We start from the raw sequence: 21,419 nt of genomic DNA on the forward strand, positions 1-21,419 counted from the left end.
AATGGAGTTGAGGAGGAACTTCTTCACTCAAAGGGTGGTGAATCTCTGGAATTCTCTGCCCGTTGAGGTGGTGGAGGCTGCCTCGCTAAATATTTTTAAGACGCGGGTTGATGGGTTTTTGATAAGCGAGGGGATTAAGGGTTATGGGGAGAGGGCGGGAACGTGGAACTGAGCCACGACAGATCAGCCATGATCTTATTGAATGGCGGGGCAGGCTCGAAGGGCTAGATGGCCTACTCCTGCTCCTATTTCTTATGTTCTTATGTTCTTATGTAATTAGATCTATTTGTGCCATTAGTTGATCTAGTTTACTGCTTTGCACGTTCAGAAAAACGTGTTTTCATTTTTTTTTAACTATGATTCCCTACATGGACCTTACCCACTGATGGACAGTTACTGTTTCTGTACCTTCTTGTTCCTGTCTGCTTATTTTTACCCAAACTGCTACATTGTTCTGTCACCTTGACTTTTCCCTCTGGATTTTTAAATCCCCCTTCACCCAAATTCTTCCTCCATACCCTTCTGCTGTTAAAGATCTCTCCACAGCCTTAGTTAAATGATTTGTCAGGACACTGGCCCCTGTCTTACTTTAGAAGAACCCATCCCAACAGAACAACTCTCTCTTTCCCAAGTATTGGTACCAGTGCCCTCTTGAATTTAAACTCCTTCTTCCTACACCACCCTTTCAGTCTCACCTTTAACTCTCTAATCTGCTTGACCCTAAACCAGTTAGCATGTAGCTTAGGTGACAATCTAGAGATGATTACATTGTGATACCAACTTTTCAAATTCTCAGCAGAACATCATTCCTAGTTTTATCTAAGTAACCAGCTCCTATGTAGATCATGATAGCTGGACCATACCACTCCCACTCTGAGTTCATCTCCAGCCACATGGAGTTGTACTTAACCCTGGCACCAACTAGGTAGCATAACCTTCGGAGTTCTGTTTGCAGCTGAATAGAACAGCGCCCATCCCCTGACTATACTGTCCCCAAGACTACCATCTTTTTTCTGCTCCCTCACAATTGGCATCCTACACCATCATACCATGGTGAATTTGGTTATCTACCCTGAAGTCCTTCTCCTCATTCTCAGAGTAAGTAAACACCTTGTACTTGTTGGTCATAGTCAAAGGCTGAGACTCTTCCAACGCCAGCTGTATACCCATGCCTGATTTGCCAGGACATTGGCCCCTGACCTACTTCAGTAGAATCCATCCCAACAGAACAACACTCTGTTGCCCAAGTATTGGTGCCAGTGCCCCATAAATTTAAACCCCTCCTCCACACAGTTACAGCCTCTTGTCCTTTACTTTTGACCAATTCTACCTAACCTAAGAGTTCTGGTCTGCCAACTGGAACAAAATGTCCAGGTAACTCTCGCCTACCTCATGAAACACAGTGTGTGCAACTCAGAGTCCAACTCAGCAACTCAGATCCAAAGTTGCTCAAGCTACAAACACTTCCATAGTTGTCTGGTTACGTGATTTCCCAGGACTGTAATGCATTCCACAGATTCCTATACGTTGCAGTCACGCCACAATACCATATTTGCCATGCCTGTCTAACCTTATTTATTTTGTTACTCAATTAGTTATTAATTTGCACAGCTGAAGTATTAGTAAGTCTGTTAGCTTGGAAGCAAAAGGAGAACACTCACCAGCTAATGGAGGCTGAAAAATGGCACAAAAAGAAACAGTTCTTCCCCCTCTTTCACCAAATTCCCATCCATACCAAATTCCTGATGTAGTAGTAGTTCCTAGTGTTCCTTGTTATCTCATCCTGTTCTCCTCCACCTAGAGTTTACTCTGTGCCTTTGCTACCCTCACTGCTTCTTCCAAATGGTGCTCAACATAGAGGAATATTGATTTATCAGCTGAGAGAGGACAGCATTTAGTAATCGGCAAGAGGTTTCCTTGCCCATTTCTGACCTGATGCCATAAGTCTTCATGAGATGCAGAGTCAATGTTGAGGACTTCCAGGACCTCTTGCTCCTCACTGTATATCACTCTGCCTCCATCTCTGGTGGGTCTGTCCTGTTGATAGAACAGGACATACTCAGGAATGGTGATGGAGGAGTCTGGGAAAATGGCTGTAAGATGTGACTTGGTGAGTATATCTACATCAGACTGTTGCTTGACTAGTGTGTCCCAAGTTTGGTGCATGTCCTCAGATGTTTGTGAGGAGGACTTTTCAGGGTCGAAGGGGCAGGGCGTATCTTTTTTGTTTCTGGTGCCTAGATCAATGTCAGGTAGTCCTCCCGGTTTTATACTTCTTTTTACTTTTCCCCCAATTCTGATCTTTTATGCATTCTCAAATTCCATCACTCCCCTATCAATGTCATACCTGCAGTTGCTTTGGCCTATACCTGTTCGTCTTTCTTTAAGACACTCCTTAAAATCTATCTTTTTGACCAAATTTTGATCATCGGCTCTAATATCTCCTCACTTGGATTGGTGTCAAGTTTTGTTTTCTGTTGCTTCTGTGATGCAGCCTGGATTGTTTGTGTTAAATGTGCACATAAATGCATACTTGTGTTGATACTTCATCTACTCCAGTTTCACAGTCTGGTTTCCACCTGGCAGGAGGCAGTAACATTTCTCCCTATATGTTTGTGTCCCCTTTCCTCTGTGAGCCCTGCAGAGCAGATAAGAGGACAGAGCTGGAAACAAATCAACAATGCAAACAGTATAAAAAAATCTTTTCTGTATTTATCTAACAACAGACTCTTTCATAGGTAGGAAGCAGCAGGGGTTCTTATCTGCTATTTCAGGAGGTTTTGGTGTAAAGTAAAGGAAAATATATGTTTGTTGTATAATTTACCATTGTTTCCTGACAGGATGAAACATCATTTTGCGGAGAGGGTGGACTGAATATACACATTTCCCAGGCATAAGAACAGAACAGTTGTGGGTGAGGCACCCTCTGTATCACATGAGCACTCCCAGAAGGTTGTTTACAGATTCCATTTCCTTACAAGCACACATACTGTGAGTGAAACTACACAGCACATTGATAGGGCTGTTGTCCTTTGCCAAATCCAAAATTGGACAGAGGCAAGCTGTGGAAGGAGAACAGGGCTTGGCAGTTTCATAGGTTCAAAGTAATCTCTTGTCAAAATCTCTAATACTGAAAATGATAAACAGTAAATCTTTTGAAGTCAACGAATAGCAGTCACGAATAGTAGCATTGTATATAAGCTCAGCAAACAATATTGTGAGTCTTAGTTCAGGAAAGACTTAAATACTATACCGAGTAGATGGGATTCAGTTTATTTTCGTACCATTTAAAGAGGTTGCACTGCGTGTGTTGAAGAATTGGGATTCTGCAGCAAAAGTACTTATCTGTAAAATCTGTTCCTATTCTCCAAAACCAAATTTTAAATATCAACTTATTGTCCACATGGTGGATAGCACCAGGCGAGCCGGGGTGGGCTGCAGGGCTTGTTGCATTGGTAGAAGGAAGGGCCTCCATCTCAGCTGGCATGAGAGGCATAGACTGCAAACTCTGCCCACGAAAATCTGTGATAAAAGTTGGGTGTGAGGTCATTAATGCAACCTGCGACCACGCAGATGGCCATTTTACCAAGACCCAGGAATGGCCACGATCCAATTCGCGCCCGAAACGGGCACAACGGCGATTTAAATGCATTTGCATGCATTTCAATTGAATGAATGCCCACCCAACTTTATCAGCATTTCCCCTTTTACCACCGCATTCGCTAATCCAGAATCATGCCGAAATGGACGTGCTGAATAAAAGTCTGGTTCGAGTGCTCCAGCTGCTGAAGAGGCGAGTTCAGCACTTCCAACAGCTCTCTGGCTCAGATCAGTGGTGGTGGTGGTGGGGAGGAGGGTCAGATCATTCTCTGATGAGGGAGGAGGGAGGCCCCATCGTTGTCTGGTTGGGCGGGGGGCCTGGTGGTGAGGGGTGTGGGGGGCGTGGGAAGGAGACCAGATGCACCTCAGGGGTGGGGCGGGGCCGAGGCCAGATCATTCCCTGGGGGTGGGGAGGAAGGAGACGGCTAAGATGTATCTTTGGTGGGGGTGGGAGGCCAGGTGGATCTCTGGGATGTCCACTGCTACTCTGTGGGCAATTGATGGAGGGGAAGGGGGCAGGGGGTCGCGATCAGCCTGGGTTGCAGGGGGTTTGGGTGGATAAGGAGGACAGTGATGTCTGTGAGGACATCACACCCACTTTTCGCTCCTGGGCTGCTTTCTCTACTTGCGGCAGCTCAGGAGCAATCTGACATGGGCGCGCTTTTTCAAATTTCTTTTTAACTGTGCAGTGCAGAACTCCAATTGTTCCGCCCACAGTGCGATCCAGACTCTTGACTTTTTTTTCAGGCTGAGTGCGTATGGGGATGCCTGAAAGCAGATTTCCAAGTCAGATCTGACTTGCGCCCAGAAAAATGGTAAAATCAGGCCCTCAGTGTGTCAACCTCTGTGGCATTTACTGGGGCTAATTCAGGTACCTAAAGCAGATGGCGCCGGTTCCATACATGGCACCATCTAACGTAACCATGTATAGCTTCTGGGTTGGTGGGCATGACTGTATGCACAATAGCCAATTTGTCATAACCCTTCATAGTTTGCATTCTGACTGTCTGGCCCACTCTGGAGTCTGGAGCTTGTGGGTAATGTGATCATGGTAGCCCTCCCGTCTTTGTTATCGTTTCATAAAGGCTTCCTTAAAATTTGTTTCCAATTTAGGCTGTAGCAGGGTATTGGCAGCAGGGATCATGGTCCTGGTGCATTTGGAGAACATTATCTGTGCTGGTGAGGGTACACCTCCCTTGGCAGGCTGCACAGATTAATCAATGCAGTGTAAATGTTTGAGTTATCACAGGGGCACTTTTTGAGGAGGTGCTTTGCTAAATGTACTGCACACCCCACCAAAGCATTCGATCGTGGATAAAGGGGACTGCTTGTAACAATTTCAAAGTTCCCGGTGACTGCAAAGTCTTTGAACTCCTTGCACACAAACTGCTTGGCATTATCTGCCATTAGCCATCATGGAACACCATGCACGATGAAGTGTCTCTTCAGCTCACTGATTACTATAATGTTCTCCATATCAGGTAAGTAATCAACTTCACACCACCCTAAGAATGAATCAACATGGACCAGGTGCTGTTTCCTATTCCAGTCAAATGCATCTACTATAGTGAAGGACCACAGTAGGCCTGGAATCTCATGAGGTGCAATGATTCTTTAGTTTAGTGAGGCTTATGCACATTGCACAGTGGATACTTGGACACCTCGCCATACGTTGATGGCCAGTACATTGTTTAAGTTGTCACATCAATCCCGAGGTCCCACTGGGGGAGCTGCTGGGTGTATTATTTCTGTATCAATCTATCTTGCACTGTTAACTCCTCTCTCATGGCATAAAAAGTGTGGAGCTCATAGGGAAGTTATTCTGTCATTACAGGCCATCATTTCATGGAGTTGCTTGTACATGGATTGGGGTTATTTTCCTTGGCGCAAAGAAGGCTGAGGGATGACTTGATAGAGATGTGCAGTATTATGAGGACAAGAGATAGAGTGGACAGGATGAAATTATTTCCCTTGGTGGAGAATTCTAGAACCAGGCATCATAGATTCAAGATAAGTGGTAGAAGGTGTAGAGGGGACTTAAGACGAACTTTTTATGTAGAGAATGGTAGATGTCTGGAATTCGCCACCCAAGTTGATGGTGGAGGCCGGGAAAATGTACCTGGATCTGCACCTTAAGTGTTGTAAGCTACATGGCTATGCGCTAGGTGCAGGAAGATGAGATTAGAAAGAGCACCTGGGTGTTCTTAGAACATAGAACACTACAGCGCAGTACAGGCCCTTCAGCCCTTGATGTTGCGCCGACCAGTGGAACCAATCTAATGACCCTCTAACCTAAACTATTCCAATATTATCCATATGCCTATCCACTGACTATTTGAATGCCCTTAAAGCTGGCGAGTCCACAACTGCTGCAGGCAGGGCATTCAACACCCTTACTACCCTCTGAGTAAAGAACCTACCTCTGACATCCGTCCTATAACTACCACCCCTTAATTTAAAGCTATGTCCCTTCATGTTAGCCATCACCATCTGAGGAAAAAGGCTCTCACTGTCCACCCTATCTAATCCTTTGATCATCTTGTATGCCTCAATTAGGTCACCTTGTAACCTTCTTCTCTCTAATGAAAATAACCTCAAGTCCCTCAGCCTTTCCTCATAAGACCTTCCCACCATACCAGGCAACATCCTGGTAAACCTCCTCTGCACCCTTTCCAATGCCTCCACATCTTTCTTATAATGCGGCGACCAGAACTGTACGCAGTACTCCAAGTGTGGCCACACCAGAGTTTTGTACAGTTGTAACATGACCTCACGGCTCCGAAATTCAATCCCTCTACCAATAAAAGCTAACGCACCATACGCCTTCTTAACAACCTGGGTGCCAACTTTCAGGGAGCTATGCACATGTACCCCGAGATCCCTCTGCTCATCAACACTACTAAGAGTCCTTCCATTAGCCCTATATTCTGTACTCCTGTTACTCTTACCAAAGTGAATCACCTTACACTTTTCCGTATTAAACTTCATTTGCCACCTCTCGGCCTAGCTCTGCAGCTTATCTATGTCTTGGGTTGGCATGGACAAGATGGGCTGAATGACTTCCTCTGTGCTGTCGCTCTCCTTTGGTTCTATGTGGTCCATTTGCAGGGTTCTCTGTGACGACAGCACTTGGACTGTCATAATGTCAGTGTCCTCCTCATGCTGAATGATGGGTAGATGAGCTGGAAAGAATATCTGCTAAGTACAGTTTTGTTTGTTGATCATACTGAAGTTGTATCATTGGACCTTGAGCATCATTCTCTGCAGGTGTGTTGATGCAGTATGGAGGACCTTTTTAGGATGGTGATGAGCAGTTGGTGATCATTTTCAATGGTAGCAGGGAAGCAGTAAATGAACTCATGAACAGGTAAAAACAAGGTCGCAGAGCTCTTTCTCGATCTGGGCGTAGCGAGTTTCAGTGTCATTGATGCAAAAACCACTAGTCTGTCACTCTGGATGCACACTACTCCAAATATATGCCGAGACACATCTGCTAATAACAGAATAGGTGTTTGGACATTGAAGTACTGTAGCACTGGAGGAGCTGAAAGCAGGTCTTTGAGTTGAATGCACTGTTGTGGAACCTGCCAACACCATTCTGCATCATGGTGGCTAAGTTGGTGCAGGGATACAGTCACTTCACTATAGCAAGGAATGAATTTTGATAGGTAATTTGTCATGCTGAGGAAATGCTGGAGCACATGTTTGTCAACAGGAGTGGACATCTGCCATAGAGCCTTTGTTTTGTCTTGGTCTGGTTTTATGCCATCAGCATTCAGCAAGTGGCCTACATATGGGACCTCGCTGACTCTGAATTTGCATTTGGCAAGGTTGAGCTTCAACTGCATGATTCTGATTGTATCAAGGACCAAACTCAGACATTTAACATGTTCCTCAATATGCACCACCAAATTAGGAAGTAATCAGTGATGATTTCAAAGGTGGTTGCCCTTTGAAGAGCTGTTCTGTGGGCCTTTGGAAGACCTCACTACCAGTAGAAATGCCGTAGGACATATGCAGTAATCTGTATCTGCCTACTTGAGACATGAACATCATAAGCTTTGAGTATTCTACACCAAGCAGCATTTGCCAAAATCTACATTTTGCACCCAGGATACTGAAGACCTTGACATTAGACTCAACAGCTATGACCTGATCCATCTCTTCATTGGATGGTGAGGTCTCAGAAGTGCTTTGTCAAGGTGAATTGGGTCGATACAGATTCTGACTGTGTTATCTTTCTTCACTGTAGCTACCATCACAGAGATCCATTCACAGAGCTTTCAGCTCTTCCAAAATTAATTCCTTAGAGGAAAGTAGCTCTTCACCAGATTTCCTTTATGTACAAACTCCATTACACCCCTAGAGTGCTTCAGGTCCTTATATATAGGTGAGGCTCCCTGATTGGGCAGACATTATGACTTCAATCAGGGAGCTTATACTCGAGGAGCCAACCCTCCTGGGTCTTACTGAAGCCATTACAGTGGCCTCATCTATGGGGGCTATACCACCCAGTCTTGTCGTTCTGTTGAGTGCATATGTTATCTTCTGTTTTAAGGCAAAAGGTACTCTTTAAAGTACAAACAGTGGGTGACACCGAGTCTTCCAGCCTTATGTGATACACGATAGACAGATTCCCAATAACATCACAGTCAAACAGTTCCGTATCTTCCAGCAACTCTGGAGCTTGTTGCTGTAAAGAATGCATGCCTGGTCCATGGTGGATTAATCCTAGTGCAATGCTTTCATGGAGACCCAGCAATTGTTTAACATCCTGGTCAACTATGTGGAATTGAAACTTGCTCTGTATGCTGTCCAGAGGCTATGTCTTCTGTGTACATGGTGTGTCCACCATATGCAACGAGGTTCACTTTGTTGTGGAATTGACTGCAGCGCATAGCTCAATTTTCTTCCGCAATAGTTTCTGCAAAACATTACATTTTGCCCGGTATCAACTTTGACTTAAATGTTCGTTATTGTGAGCAATTTGAGAACATAAGACATAGGAGCAGAATTAGGCTATTCAGCCCATCGAGTCTGCTCCACTATTCAATCACGGCTGATATTTTTCTCATCCCCATTCTCCTGCCTTTTCCCATAACTCCTGATCCCCTTGTCGGGAATTGGGTGAATATTTCACCCTTTTCAGTAATGAGGTCAACACTTTGCAGGATGCTCAAGGTTTTGATTTATCTCCTGCTGATTCACTTTGTTTATATTGTGAGCTATCCTGAGGTAGCTGGATGTCTTGTTATAGCAGCTGATTGGTATGGCTTTGATCTGCAACACTTTGCAAAGTGATTCCATTTATCACAGTTGTTGCAGTGCTTGTTAAATACAAAGCATGTGTTTCTTTTTTGTGAGTACTGGCCATTGCAGTTTGTGCAAGCTGTGTTTTGTACTGAAAAGACTTCAGGTTCTCTTAATTGTTTAGTGTTCCTGTTCAATCAACATGCAAGTGACATATTCATATAACATAAATTACAGATTGGAATATGTCATTAATTTTGCAGAACAGCTGCTTGTGTACACTGTCACAGTGTATTCCACACTCTCTGCGGTCTTTTACAAATTCGTCAGTGAATTCACACTTTTTGCCTGAATTTTCAGTGTTGAAATATACGACTATTGGTTAATTGGGTTTCTGATTAGTAGTGTTGAAAGCGTGTCTATCCATGATCACTTTTTTTTTTACAGACCTGCAGATTTGTTCAGATGTCTTTAGTAGTAAGTTAGGGTTCTCTTGGTCTCCCCACTCCTGGAATGTGAAGGATTCCAATTTCTTCTCAGCCTCTGGGCCCACCAGGTTTAGCAACATGTAGGCTTGGACTTTCTTCTACTTGTCAGACAGGCCAACATAACAGTATGTGCACCGTTTTTTCCTCAAACTTTTTCCAGTCGTCAGTGATTTTTTCATTAAAAGTAAACAAATCAATGCACTGAAGTCCTTGTGCCATCTTAGTCAGCTCCTGACACCATATGTTATTGTATGGTTGTGCAGGAAGGAGGACACTTCAACAGTTTATTACAGAGATTGTTGACTGCTCTTACATGCCATGTCTTTAGTGACACGGGAATGACATTGCATATCAGTACAAGTGCATAAGTCATTTGCCAATACGTGAATGAATGCACATTCTACAGAGGTGAAAATAGATAGTTTTAGTGGCATGAATAAGGCCACATGACATCAAGATTGTGAGTACACTATTTCAACCTTGGACAGTTATCAGGGAGATAGATGGAGTCAGTGGCTCAGGAACCATGTCTGTAGCAGGGATTGAAGATTATAACTTCAGCTGGCAGGGGTATTCACAGATATCTTTAACCTCTCCTTACACCGATCTGAGGTCCCTACCTGCTTCAAGAAGACAATCATCATCCCTGTACCAAAGAAAAGCCAGGTAGCATGCCTTAATGACTATTTCTTGGTGGCTCTGGCATCCATCATTATGAAATGCTTTGGAATCATAGGTCAACTCCAGCCTCCCAGATTGCCTGGATCTTCTACGGTTTGCTTATCACTGTAACATGTCCACAGCAGACACCATCTCCATGGCCCTACGTTCAATCTTGGAACACCTGGAAAACAAACATTTATGTCAGTCTTATTCATTGACCACAGCTAAGCCTTCAACACCATTATCCCGACAAAACTAATCTCTAAACTCTGTGGCCTAGGCCTTGGCTTCTCCCTCTGCAACTGGATCCCAGACTAACAATCAGTAAGGATAGGAAACAACACATCCTCCATGATTATCCTCAACACTGGTGTCCTGCAACACTGTATCCTCAGCCCCTTATATTCCTTATACAACAGTCTCAGATAGAGAGAGAGCAAAACATCCCTCTTGCTACTTTCATGACCAGGCAGAAATTAACTGTTTTTAAATAAAAGAGAACTGTGTGTTTTCCCTGCAAAATTAGCTCCTCCCATTCACATGACTGCCTCTGACAATCAACCTAATTAAAACCCTACTTTGAAACCCCAGAAAATAAACAAAAATGCATTAACTCAGATTAAAATAAACACATTCCTTGCTAAAAGCAATCATTAACTTGCATTCTGAGTGTGTGAGCTGCATGTTGCAGACAAATTTGCATGTGTAAAACATAGCTGAATGTTAAACATTACCTGTTATAGGAAACATGATAAAAATGCATTTCTTAAAGGCACATTATCGTCACACCTCTCCACTTTAAAAAAAACAAACAATATGAAAAAATGGTTTCATTTTTCAAAACTCTAGTCTCATACCATTAGTACTCTATATACCCCTAAGCTTGTAAATATAACCAGTGTAGTCCAGTTCAGTCTTTCTCTTTCAATGTTGAACATTTCTCCTTCTTTCATCAAAGCTCTGTTAAAGCACCAGCAATCACGTTTCCTCTTCCTCCTTTTCTCCACTTGCTGCAGTTGTTCAGCTACTTCCTCTTTCGTTTGAGAGACCTCCTCCTGGTAATGTCCTCAGAGAGCTGGGCAAGATCCAGAGGATAAAACTTTACATTGAATGCAAATTGGAACAAACCACATTTTAATTTCCTTCGCTAAATTCAATCAGTTCTTTTGAATCTCAGAATCCCAAAATGTCAAACCAAAACAATCTTTTTCAGAAAGCTAAGTAGCTGACAAGACTTTGTCAAAGAGAACCTTTGCATGCTTTCTCATCCACTCGTGAGTCCAGGACTTCCAGAAGGGTAACTTTATCTCTATCCCCATTTTTGTTAACTGGCCTTAGTTCCTTGTCAGGTGGTCCAACTTCACTTTCTGTTGTGAAATAGTATGCTCGACATTCTTTCTGAGATCTGTTGACTGACCTACATCGACAGATGATTAGTTGCCATTGACAGTCCTATAATTTCTGCTCAGGTAATTTCAACAACTCATGAACAGGCTTGAAATCAATCAACTTTTCTTGCAACTGACTCTGCACCTGCTTACTTTCCTTATTCACATCATTGTCCAGTAATTGGTTCTCCTTTTCCGTTTCCATGAGTTTTAAGTTGCAGTCATCTGTCTCCATTCATGTCTTCATTATCTGAGATTTGTAACTATCTATCATAGTTTGATTGAGACTTCCAGCTGCTGAATGTCAGACTGAACGAACGTCTGCTTCTCCTTCGGAACCTGTGCCAACTTGAATGGCTTAAGCCTATATAGATATTGCTTATTGCGAAAAGCATTTCCTACATCTACATCATGCACAATTATTTTAGTACTTCCCAGTTCGTTCCCACATATAGCTCCGTGTGAATGTAATAACTCTTTCAGATCATTTTGACTTTCCTCCGGAAGGTAACTCAATCATTTATTTCAATCTCTGATTATTTCCTCATTGTCCAATCTAATTTGAGGAATGTCAAATTCAGAATCATCTGGATTTGTTTCTTCGCTTCAAATTGTAACAACAAACACATCCTACTTCTGTTTTCCTTCCCTTTCAAAATACCGTTTGAGCACATCCACATGACACACTCAGTGAGTTCTCCTATCTGATGCTCTTATCAAGTAATACACCTCATTAATTTTTCTTTTGATTTGATAAGGCCCACTAAACCTTGCTTTTAATGGTTGACCACCCTGCTGGTAGTAATACCAATACTTTACTTCCTCTAGCAAAACTATGAATTTTTTATTTCATGTCCACATCCTTTTTCATTACATGCTGTACTACTTTTAAATGCTGCCTAGCCAGCTCGCCACCCCTAGTGAATCTCTCCCTAAAGTTTGACATGTGGTCCAACAATGTAGTCTTAAAACATTGACTCATCAATTTCACCTTGATTAAGTGGTCCTCTTACCTCATGACTAAAAATAATTTCAAAAGGACTATATTTAATTGATTTATTAGGTAATTTCAGAAGGTGCAAAAGGAATTCCTTTATCCCAGTTGTCTAGATAATCCTGACTATGAGCCCTCAGCATGGTCTTTAAAGTTTGACACTACCATTCAAACACTCCCTGCGATTCTGGATGGTACGCAGTTGATTTAAATTTCTTTATACCTAAGCTATCTATACCTTCCTTGAATAACTTCAGTGTAAAATTTGATCCTTGATCTGATTCGATTTCTGTGGGTAGTCCATATCTGGTTTAAAAAAAATTGACATAACTCCTCCACAATCCTTTCAGCTATAATATTATGTAATAGAATGACCTTCAGAAATCTAGTAAGACACTCTCATTATGGTCAACAGATATTGACTCCCACTTTTAATTTTAGGTAGGGATCCCACATAGTCAAATAGGATCTTCATAAAGATTCCTCAAATGCCAGAATGGGTCTTAAGTTTGATTACTAGTTGAGGTTTCCCTATTACCTGGCATGTGTGTCATGTACGGCAAAATTCAACGACATCCTTGTGCAGTCCAGGCCAGTAAAGATGTTTTTGTATTTTATCTTGAGTTTGCCTTACTCCTAAATGATGTCTGAGTGGTACCTTATGCGCTACCCACAACACCTCCTTTCTATTATCCACCAGTAATACAACTGGATGGACCTCTGCCCATCTTTCATCTGCCTGAATATGTAAAAGTCTCCACTTCCTCGTTGAGACATCATTTTTAATGTATTAACACTCCAGTATACACTCCGATTCTTCTTCTGTGTATGCTTTCTGATACAACTGTTTTACCTCTACATCTTTCTGTTGTAATTCTGTCAACTTTACTGAACCAAAAGGACATCCTCTTCATTCTCCACTGGTTCTTGCTCTTTATCAACCATCTGGTCAGAAACGATTTCTGATTACTGAACTTCCACCTCTTTATCTTTATTATTTGATTTCTGCTCCTGTCTCAATCTGTAGCTTTGTAATATTGTTGCCCAGGACAAACTGTAACCCTGAAAAAAGGTATTTTCTCCATTACTGCTCCCACCACTTCACTTTTCACCAGACTCTCCAACTTTAGCTTGCACAATGGAACACTGCTCTTTTCACCGTGAATTCCACATACTACCATCTTTCTGGCAATATTCCTTCCGAACTACATATCTCCTTATCCCTCACTATTAAAGATTGACTTGCTCCCACATCTCTTAACAACTTAACTTCTTTACCTACTCCTGCTGGTACACATGAATAAACCTTACCCGCACAAGTAAAACCTTTAAAAAGATCTGGCACTTGCTTATCAATCAACTCTGACTGTATATCATTTTGCACCTAATTAGCTTCAGCTATGGTTTCCTTTTATTTGGTTTGCCCTAAGAGACAAAAAAAACCATGGTTTCCTTGACCACATTAACAAACCCCACTGCCACATCCTGCTTTATCATGTCTGTCTTTCAGGTGCTTTTCGTAAGCCACCAACGCTGCGACATTCCGTGTCACAACTTTATTACAATGAAAACATCTGAGACTATTTATTTCTCTTCCACCCTCATAAATTCCCTTTTTAACGTAGGGTAAACTATGTTTTTCCAGTTTCCAAAATTCAAAAACTGTCTCTCTTTCCCATCTTTTTGTTTTTCCTCTGCTTTTAATCGCAATTCAAATTTTTAATTTATTTTTCCTCTTCAAATGTTTTTAATTTTTTTGCTGTTTGTTCTGCTGCAACTGTTTTTTTCTTTCTTTGCTTCTAATTCAAGTTGTTTCATTTGTAATTGAATTCTAGCCAATTCCAACGCATCCAATTATGTTTCAGGCAATTTAAAACGCTGAGCTATCACTGCAATTATCACCATCTTCCTTACCCCTTCAGGTAATGTCAACTGCACTTGTTCGCCAATTCCAGATGGTTTGTTTTACCCACCTTTTGTAAAATACTCCGAGTGACTTCCATACCCAAGGAAGTTTTAGCCACTGAAAAAGCCATTTTTCCACAAGGCACTCCCAATTTAAACTAACCAAATGCTACACTTGAAAAGACCTCAACACCTACTATCTTATAACTTTTAACCACGGATGAGGCCCTAATGTTAGAGTACCAGAGCAGAAACCCCAAAATATGTTGTGGAGCCCAACAGTTTTTCTATTTTGGCATTAGTGTGAGGATAAGGTGTTTCACTCCAAGTGTGATTCTATTGACATACTAAGAAGCTTTTATCAAAATAAACTTCATTTAACAATACAGTTTAACTATAATGAATGAATTAGCCCAACTTTTACAAATTGAAATAGTTAAATATGACAAAATATAATTCTTAAAGCTAATCTATCTCTATTGGGTCTAACTTAAGCAATATTCCTCCTATAGACTTAAACTCCTCTTCAAAACCAGTTAGCAAGCAACAGAAGCTTATATGTTTTTACTTGTTAGCACATCTGGAGAGAGAGAGAGAGAGAGACAGAGAAACATCTATCTTCTGACACTCAAACAGCAGCCTCCAGAGCAAAAGAGAGACCTCTTGCCTCTTTCAGGACCAGGCAGAAAACTGACTGCTTATTTCCTGTAAGCTTTGTTCCACCCATTAACATATGACTGTCTCTGTCAATCACCCCAATCAAAACTCCTACACTGAAACCCTAGAGGATAAACCCGAAATAAAACAAAAAATGCATTATTTCATTTAAAAATAAACACCCCATTAGCTAACATTAATTATTATCCAGAATTTTTAGCATGGAACTGCATGTTATCTCAGATAAAGTGACACCATATAAAACAGTTGAATTTTAAACATAGCTGTTACAAGGAACTTGATAAAAATACACTCCTTAAATGCACAGTATCGTCGCTACACTTACTTTGTCCATATATTGACACTCAAAGCATCCTTCCCTGCAGCAAACTATTAAAATTGTTGTCTATCTCCCAAAAGAAGTTCCACAGCCGTAAGATATTATTTAAAAAAACTCTGCTTGTGGCACGATGAGATCAGGTTTTACTGACAGACTTACTTTGGCACTTAACATTCACAGGCAAAAATAACCCATCCATGTGACCTATTTGGTGACTACTGTGAAGTTTATCTGAGATGTTTAAAGGTGCTCTGGCATAGTGCTCCCTCCTCACTTGCAGCTGCACTGGAGAAAGGCTGCTGATTCACTACCTCTCTTGCCCGGACGACTTTGGCAGGTGTCCTTTTCTCGGCTGAGGCCTTGAGTGTATATCATGTTAGAATATTCTTGCTGAGAGACAGAAGGACGTTCTGTTGCCATCTGTGGGATAACAGTAGTGAGTCTGTACCCATGCTTCTAGTCCATCTGTCTGTTGGCCCCTGAGCTCAGAGTCAGGGTGATGGTGTTCACATCAGAGAACATATCCAAGATTGCATCTATAATATGCTTGGTTTGCCAGTCCAGGACAGTTGTCTGTCTGTTTATGGAGGAAGCTTGACACTCCAAAGAGTGGGTGATCATCATAAAGGTAAAGTTGCCGTTGTCCCACATAGAACATAGAAAAACTACAGCACAAACAGGCCCTTCAGCCCATAAGTTGCACCAAACATATCTCTACTTACTAGGGTACCTATAACCCTCAATCTTACTAAGTCCTATGTACTCATCCAAAAGTCTCTTAAAAGACACTATCGAATCACATGACCAAAGGCTGCTCTTCCCTTTGAGGGGGAGAGTTGACTGCTCGTGATTTAACCCGAGATCATCACACCTTAGATGAGGGGCAAGGTTGAGAAGGCAGCCTTCAGGGATAACGTCAGCTGGTGCAGAAATTGATCCTGTGCTGTTGGCAATGCTGATGACTGCAGTGTACATGGCTTGGGTGGACACCTTCACATCCTGGGCTGGAATATGCAACCCCTCTGGTATATTGCCAATCTCCACAGACCTCACGCTTGACATCTACCATCTCACGCCAACTCCAGAGGCAGGCAGAGCGACAGCCTGGCATCTAGACCAGGGTCAGCAGAAGAGGCTTTACTCGTGACAGAGAGACAGAAGTAAGAGGGTTTGTGGATATCACAGACCTTTCCTCAGCTGCACAAAGTAACAAAGGTCAGTAACATTACTGGTGTGCAACATGAGAGATGAGACTTCGCAGGTAGTATGCACACTTGTAGCTATATCTAAAGATTTCTATATGAATCTTCCAAGGGTTCTAGCATTGGAATGAGGTTTTAACCTTCATCACATATACCAAAAACCATCAACTCCCACTTGTCCTGGTTTCTTATTGGTTTCTGCTTTTTGCCGTCTCACCAGATAAATATCTTCTTCCTATCCCACCTCTACCAATGGACCTGGATGATTCAGACAGCAACAAAAACTTTCTCTTCAAAGGGAGTCAGCACAATGAGGTTTGATACATCCCCTCCAATCCAGCCTCACTCACAACCATTATAACAATTTTTCCTGAAAAAAGGCCTGACATTGCATTCAATAGCACTGGTCTATTGACGGCATGTCGCCAACGCATTATTAGCAGAATGTTGGCATCCTAGATGCTGTGCACCTTCCTCTTCTGCACATGCTGCCAAACCCTCGCCCTTTAATTCATTGGCCATGACCCCAACAATCTCAGAGACGGAAATCACTCCCCCCCGCCAACCCCATTCCAGAGGATATTCATTCATTTACATGCTTGTGGAACTGGACTGAGGTTTGGGGGGTGGAGGGCAGATGGTCACCTCACAGCTGCTGAACTCCTTCCAGACTTGCTTTGTCAAGTAGCACATCCTTCTTGCATCCGTTGAGACAAGGGCCTCCTTCTTTATAATTCACAGCCTGGAGGGGAAACTACAGAAAGACTTCTCTGAAATGTGAGCCATCTAGAGTCTTCCTGCTGCCATTCTTGCTGTGGCCTTCCAGTCAGTTCTGTGGAGGTCAGCAGTCAGGGAACAGCAGCACAGTTGTTGAAGGTAGTAGAGTGGTTAAAGGCTGCATGCAAGGGAAAGACTCCTTTTTCCAGTAGCAGTGATTGCAGTGCTGACAGCTCTTTAAATATGGTGACAGCACCTGCCCCAACAGCAAGTGACATCAACTTCACTACCTAACTTGGATAAAACTGTAATGATTAAGTTTATCTGAGAAGTGCTCTATGGTAAGGTAACAATTTTGATTGGATACTGTGAAAAACAGATCCTAGTGATTACCAGGCAGAACTGACTGACTGTAGAGATGTTAATATTTTGGCAGACACAGCTAATTGGCTCTACTGCTTGATGATTACCTGGGCATGCCTATTTTATGCAACATCCAGATAGCTAGTATGCTTCTGAAGAAGAAGTAAGAACTGTCTCAGGCTCTCACATGCATCTGTGTAATCATACCCGCTGTCACAACTTAACTGGAAAATTAGAATCTTCCCCGGCTTTAACAGTCTGTTGTTTGAGGTGTTTTAACTATATCTAATGATACAAGTGTGCAGGTGCTACCAGATCGATATGTAGCACTTCTCAAGGAGCCAGACTTGTCTGAAGCTCTCCACCTCCCCCAAAAACTTCAGACAGAAAGGAAACTCCTTTTGGGAAATCAGAATGGTGCAGGAAGGGGACCAGGTAAGTTATTTGGATTAAAGTTCATGAAAACATGAGTGCCAGGACAAACAAATTGGCTATAAATTGCTTTAAAATTGTTACTTATTTTGCTCTTCGCACATACTCAGTGGCTAGATGTCCACTTATACTGATGTATTTTTAGAATGCAGAAGACGGGTGCAGAGAATTCCCTCAGGATTTCTTCCTGTCCATTTGAATTGTCATCAAAGCCAGATTGCTGATTGGGAAATTCTCCCAAGGAAATTTCCAGTGCTTGTATTTTAAAGCAGGAGCTTAATCTGTCCACTTCAGTCGTAGTGTGTATCCCACATAAAATGGGTAAAAACTGAGCTTCAAGCTTACTCAGAATATAAAATAACCTCAGAGCAATTGATTTGCTGAATTTGAAAATAACAGTTTAAATTTTAACGTTCCATTCACTGTGGGTTTTGTCGCAAGTGGGACAGAAAATTTGACGCACCAGCAAAATGTCCATTGACTTCAGGTGGGGATTTCCAGTCCCACAGTGGGCAAGACTGAAAAATCCTATCCAAAGTTTTTGTTGTGATAGCAAAAGAAACAAAAAAACTTGAGGTTTCACAGGTGACTAGAATTCATTTCAGGTTGAAAAGTAAACAGAATTCATTTTTCATTTCTAGGTGATAAATTCTGGCTGTTCAATGAGGCGATGTTGGAGCCTGGGTATCCTCGTCGCCTGATGGAACTTGGTGCTGGAATGCCTCATGACAGGATTGATGCAGCCATTTGGTGGGAAATCACTGGTCAGACGTACTTCTTCAGAGGGGACAGGTCTGCTTTGAATTATGTGCCATCTTCACTCTGGCATAACTTTAGATCTAATTTCTTACTGACTTAGAATCAGTATATCAGAGCAAAAATCTGGGCATTCCTTGATCCAAAAAGCTCTGTGGTGGACCAGAGGGCATCTTTATCCATGTCCCTTGAAAACCTGCAGCCAGTTTTAGATGGATCACTGTATATGATTGTTATTATTAAATGGAGCCCTCAACAGAAGTCTATATTCAAATTAGATACTACAGAAATATTCATGGCATCCAGCTTAAACAGCCTGTTATGCGATAAAAACAGTGGAAGTGTGCAGTATACAGAGGGGAAAATTCAGTGGTGCTGCAATGGAGGCACTGCTGCAGCAGCAGAATAAGGGTGGTGGGATAATAGAAGGAACTTTGAACCTATTCTGCTTCTGCCTGGGGTTGAGATCACCTTTCACAAAGCAGCCTGGAAAGGGATGAATGTGGTGAATGAGAGGAATCTGCTGTGATCCTGTGGGACTGTGGAAGAGAGTTTTGGCTGCAGTCAGAAATGCATGATTACAGCAGCCTTCAGATCTTTGGAACATTTTACTTCTAAAGTACTAATTAAAACCTTGCATAAACTGTAACCGTAATGTTAACTGAAGACAACTTGAAAGAACAGAGTATATTCGATGTGGATTGTGCCCTCGAGGATTCAGTTACATGTCCCTGCACAATGCACTTTAAATAGTACATTGTATAGCTTTGCTATTCATATTTCATTTGGTTTATTTGCTGCTTTGAATTGCTTTATCTCGCCTGGTTTGATTCTTGTTATGCGGTGTTTGATGTAGATTTGTCTACCCCAATTTGATTTCCCCTTGTGTAAAGAATACATGAGAGTTTTGGGGGTTGGTTTGCAAATCAATTACTAAAATGCTGCTTAACATTGAACACTGAACAAACTTTCTGATGATTTCAGATACTGGCGCTTCAATGAAGAAAAGAGAGCTGTAGATACAGGCTATCCAAAGTCCATCAGTGTTTGGAAAGGAATCCCATCTTCACCGAAGGGGGCTTTTCTCACTGCCAATGGAGGTAAGCAAGGATCCATTTTGGAAAGTGTGAGTAAGTAGGGAGCCCGGTTAAGTGGAAACTAATGAGTATGTACTGTTGAATGCTTGAACCTGCTTCTGTTTGTCAAATGAAAAGAAACTGCGTTTACCTCCTGGTAATGGCTATCCCTATCTATGATGTAGGCATAGAGCCATCATATTTTCAAGAGTGTAAAGATGTTGCAGCCAACAAAAGCATGCCATGCAATAGTATTACAGCATTAAAAGTAGACACATAGTTATCACTTTACATTAACAGTTATGTTGTGCATAAAACATCGTGGCTGGAATTTTATGGCCCAATTTCAATGCCCAACTTTGTCGGGGCTGGAAAATATCACCCAGAATGTTTCAGGGACCAGCTGTTCCCAGTTTTACGCCAAGATAGAATTACTTTGAATGTACAGCAGAGAAACAGGCCATATGGGCTAACCTGTCCATGCTGGTTTTAATGCTCCACATGAATCTCTCATTTTTCCTCGTTCAACTCAGCATAACTCCATATTCCCTTCTATCTCATCATTTAGCTTCTCCTTACAAGCATTGATATAATTTGCCTCACTGTGGTACTTTCACTTGATCTGCTATCCTTATGGCTTTTTTAAACCAGTAATCCAGAGACCCAGGGTAATGCTCTGAGGACCTGGGTTTGAATCCCACCAAGGCAGATGGTGAAATTTGAATTCAGTAGAACAAAAATCTGGAATTAAAAGTCTAATGATGATCATGAAACTTTTGTTGATTGTCATAAAAACCCACCTGGTTCACTGATGTCCTTTAAAGAAGCCTCCATGCAATTCCAGAGCGACAAATATGTGGTTGACTATTACATGCCCTCTGAAATGCTCTAACAAGCCAATCAGTTCAAGTACTATTAGGGATAGGAAATAAATGCTGGTCCAGCCAGCAATGTCCACATCCCATGAATGAATAAAAAATAAACTACTCCTTTTGGTAGCATAGTCCATATTCTTACCACCTTCTGAGTAAAGATGTTTCTGTGGTATTTCCTATTTGATTTTATGGTGACTATTTTACATTAATATTCTCCAGTGTTGCTCTCCTCCACCAGTGGAAACACTCCATGGCTATTCAATGAAAACATGTCTTAATTTTATAGACCTCTATTAAGGCAGTCTTCATCTTTGTCTTTTCAAGAGACCCAACCTGTTATCCTTTCCTAATAAATACAAGCTCATAATTCTATTACCATCCCTGCAAATCCTTATTTACAGTACTTATCTCCAGTACCTGATTTACAGTACTTATCTCCAGTACTTCTGGACACCTCTTATAATATGGTGACCAGCAAAGTACACAGTGCTACAAGCATGGTCCAACTAAGTTCAATAGAAGTTAAGTACAATTTTTCCACTTTTTAATTCTATTCCTCTAGTAATAGACTCTAGTGCTTGGTGTGATATCATTATGGCTTTATTAATCCATATTGTTACCTTCAGTGATTTATGTATTTGTGTTCACAATTGCTTTGCTCTTCCACCCCATTTAATTTTTCATTTTCTATATAATATATGACTTCCTTATTT

The 21,419-nt window shown here is 41.8% G+C and overlaps 1 protein-coding gene and 1 long non-coding RNA gene across 3 annotated transcripts in view; one reads left to right on the forward strand and one right to left on the reverse strand.

Annotated features, from left to right (window-relative positions):
- Positions 1-15,394, reverse strand: part of LOC145342027 (uncharacterized) — a 28,463-nt gene extending 13,069 nt beyond the window's left edge. Inside the window, exons 1-2 of the long non-coding RNA XR_013886490.1 lie at positions 15,292-15,394; positions 2,534-2,638 (exon numbers count right to left, since the gene is read on the reverse strand). This is a non-coding gene — a long non-coding RNA (uncharacterized LOC145342027). The remainder of the gene's footprint in view (positions 1-2,533; positions 2,639-15,291) is intronic.
- LOC145342026 (matrix metalloproteinase-15-like) overlaps positions 1-21,419 on the forward strand; it is a 194,474-nt gene that overhangs the window by 169,046 nt on the left and 4,009 nt on the right. For both annotated transcript variants that reach the window (XM_080187171.1, XM_080187169.1), the window contains exons 8-9: positions 18,641-18,791; positions 19,740-19,855. In XM_080187171.1, coding sequence (XP_080043297.1) covers positions 18,641-18,791; positions 19,740-19,855 — 267 coding nt within the window. The remainder of the gene's footprint in view (positions 1-18,640; positions 18,792-19,739; positions 19,856-21,419) is intronic.

Source organism: Carcharhinus amblyrhynchos, chromosome 4 (assembly GCF_965287045.1).
Source record: "Carcharhinus amblyrhynchos chromosome 4, sCarAmb.v2.hapA, whole genome shotgun sequence".
NCBI lineage: Eukaryota > Metazoa > Chordata > Chondrichthyes > Carcharhiniformes > Carcharhinidae > Carcharhinus > Carcharhinus amblyrhynchos.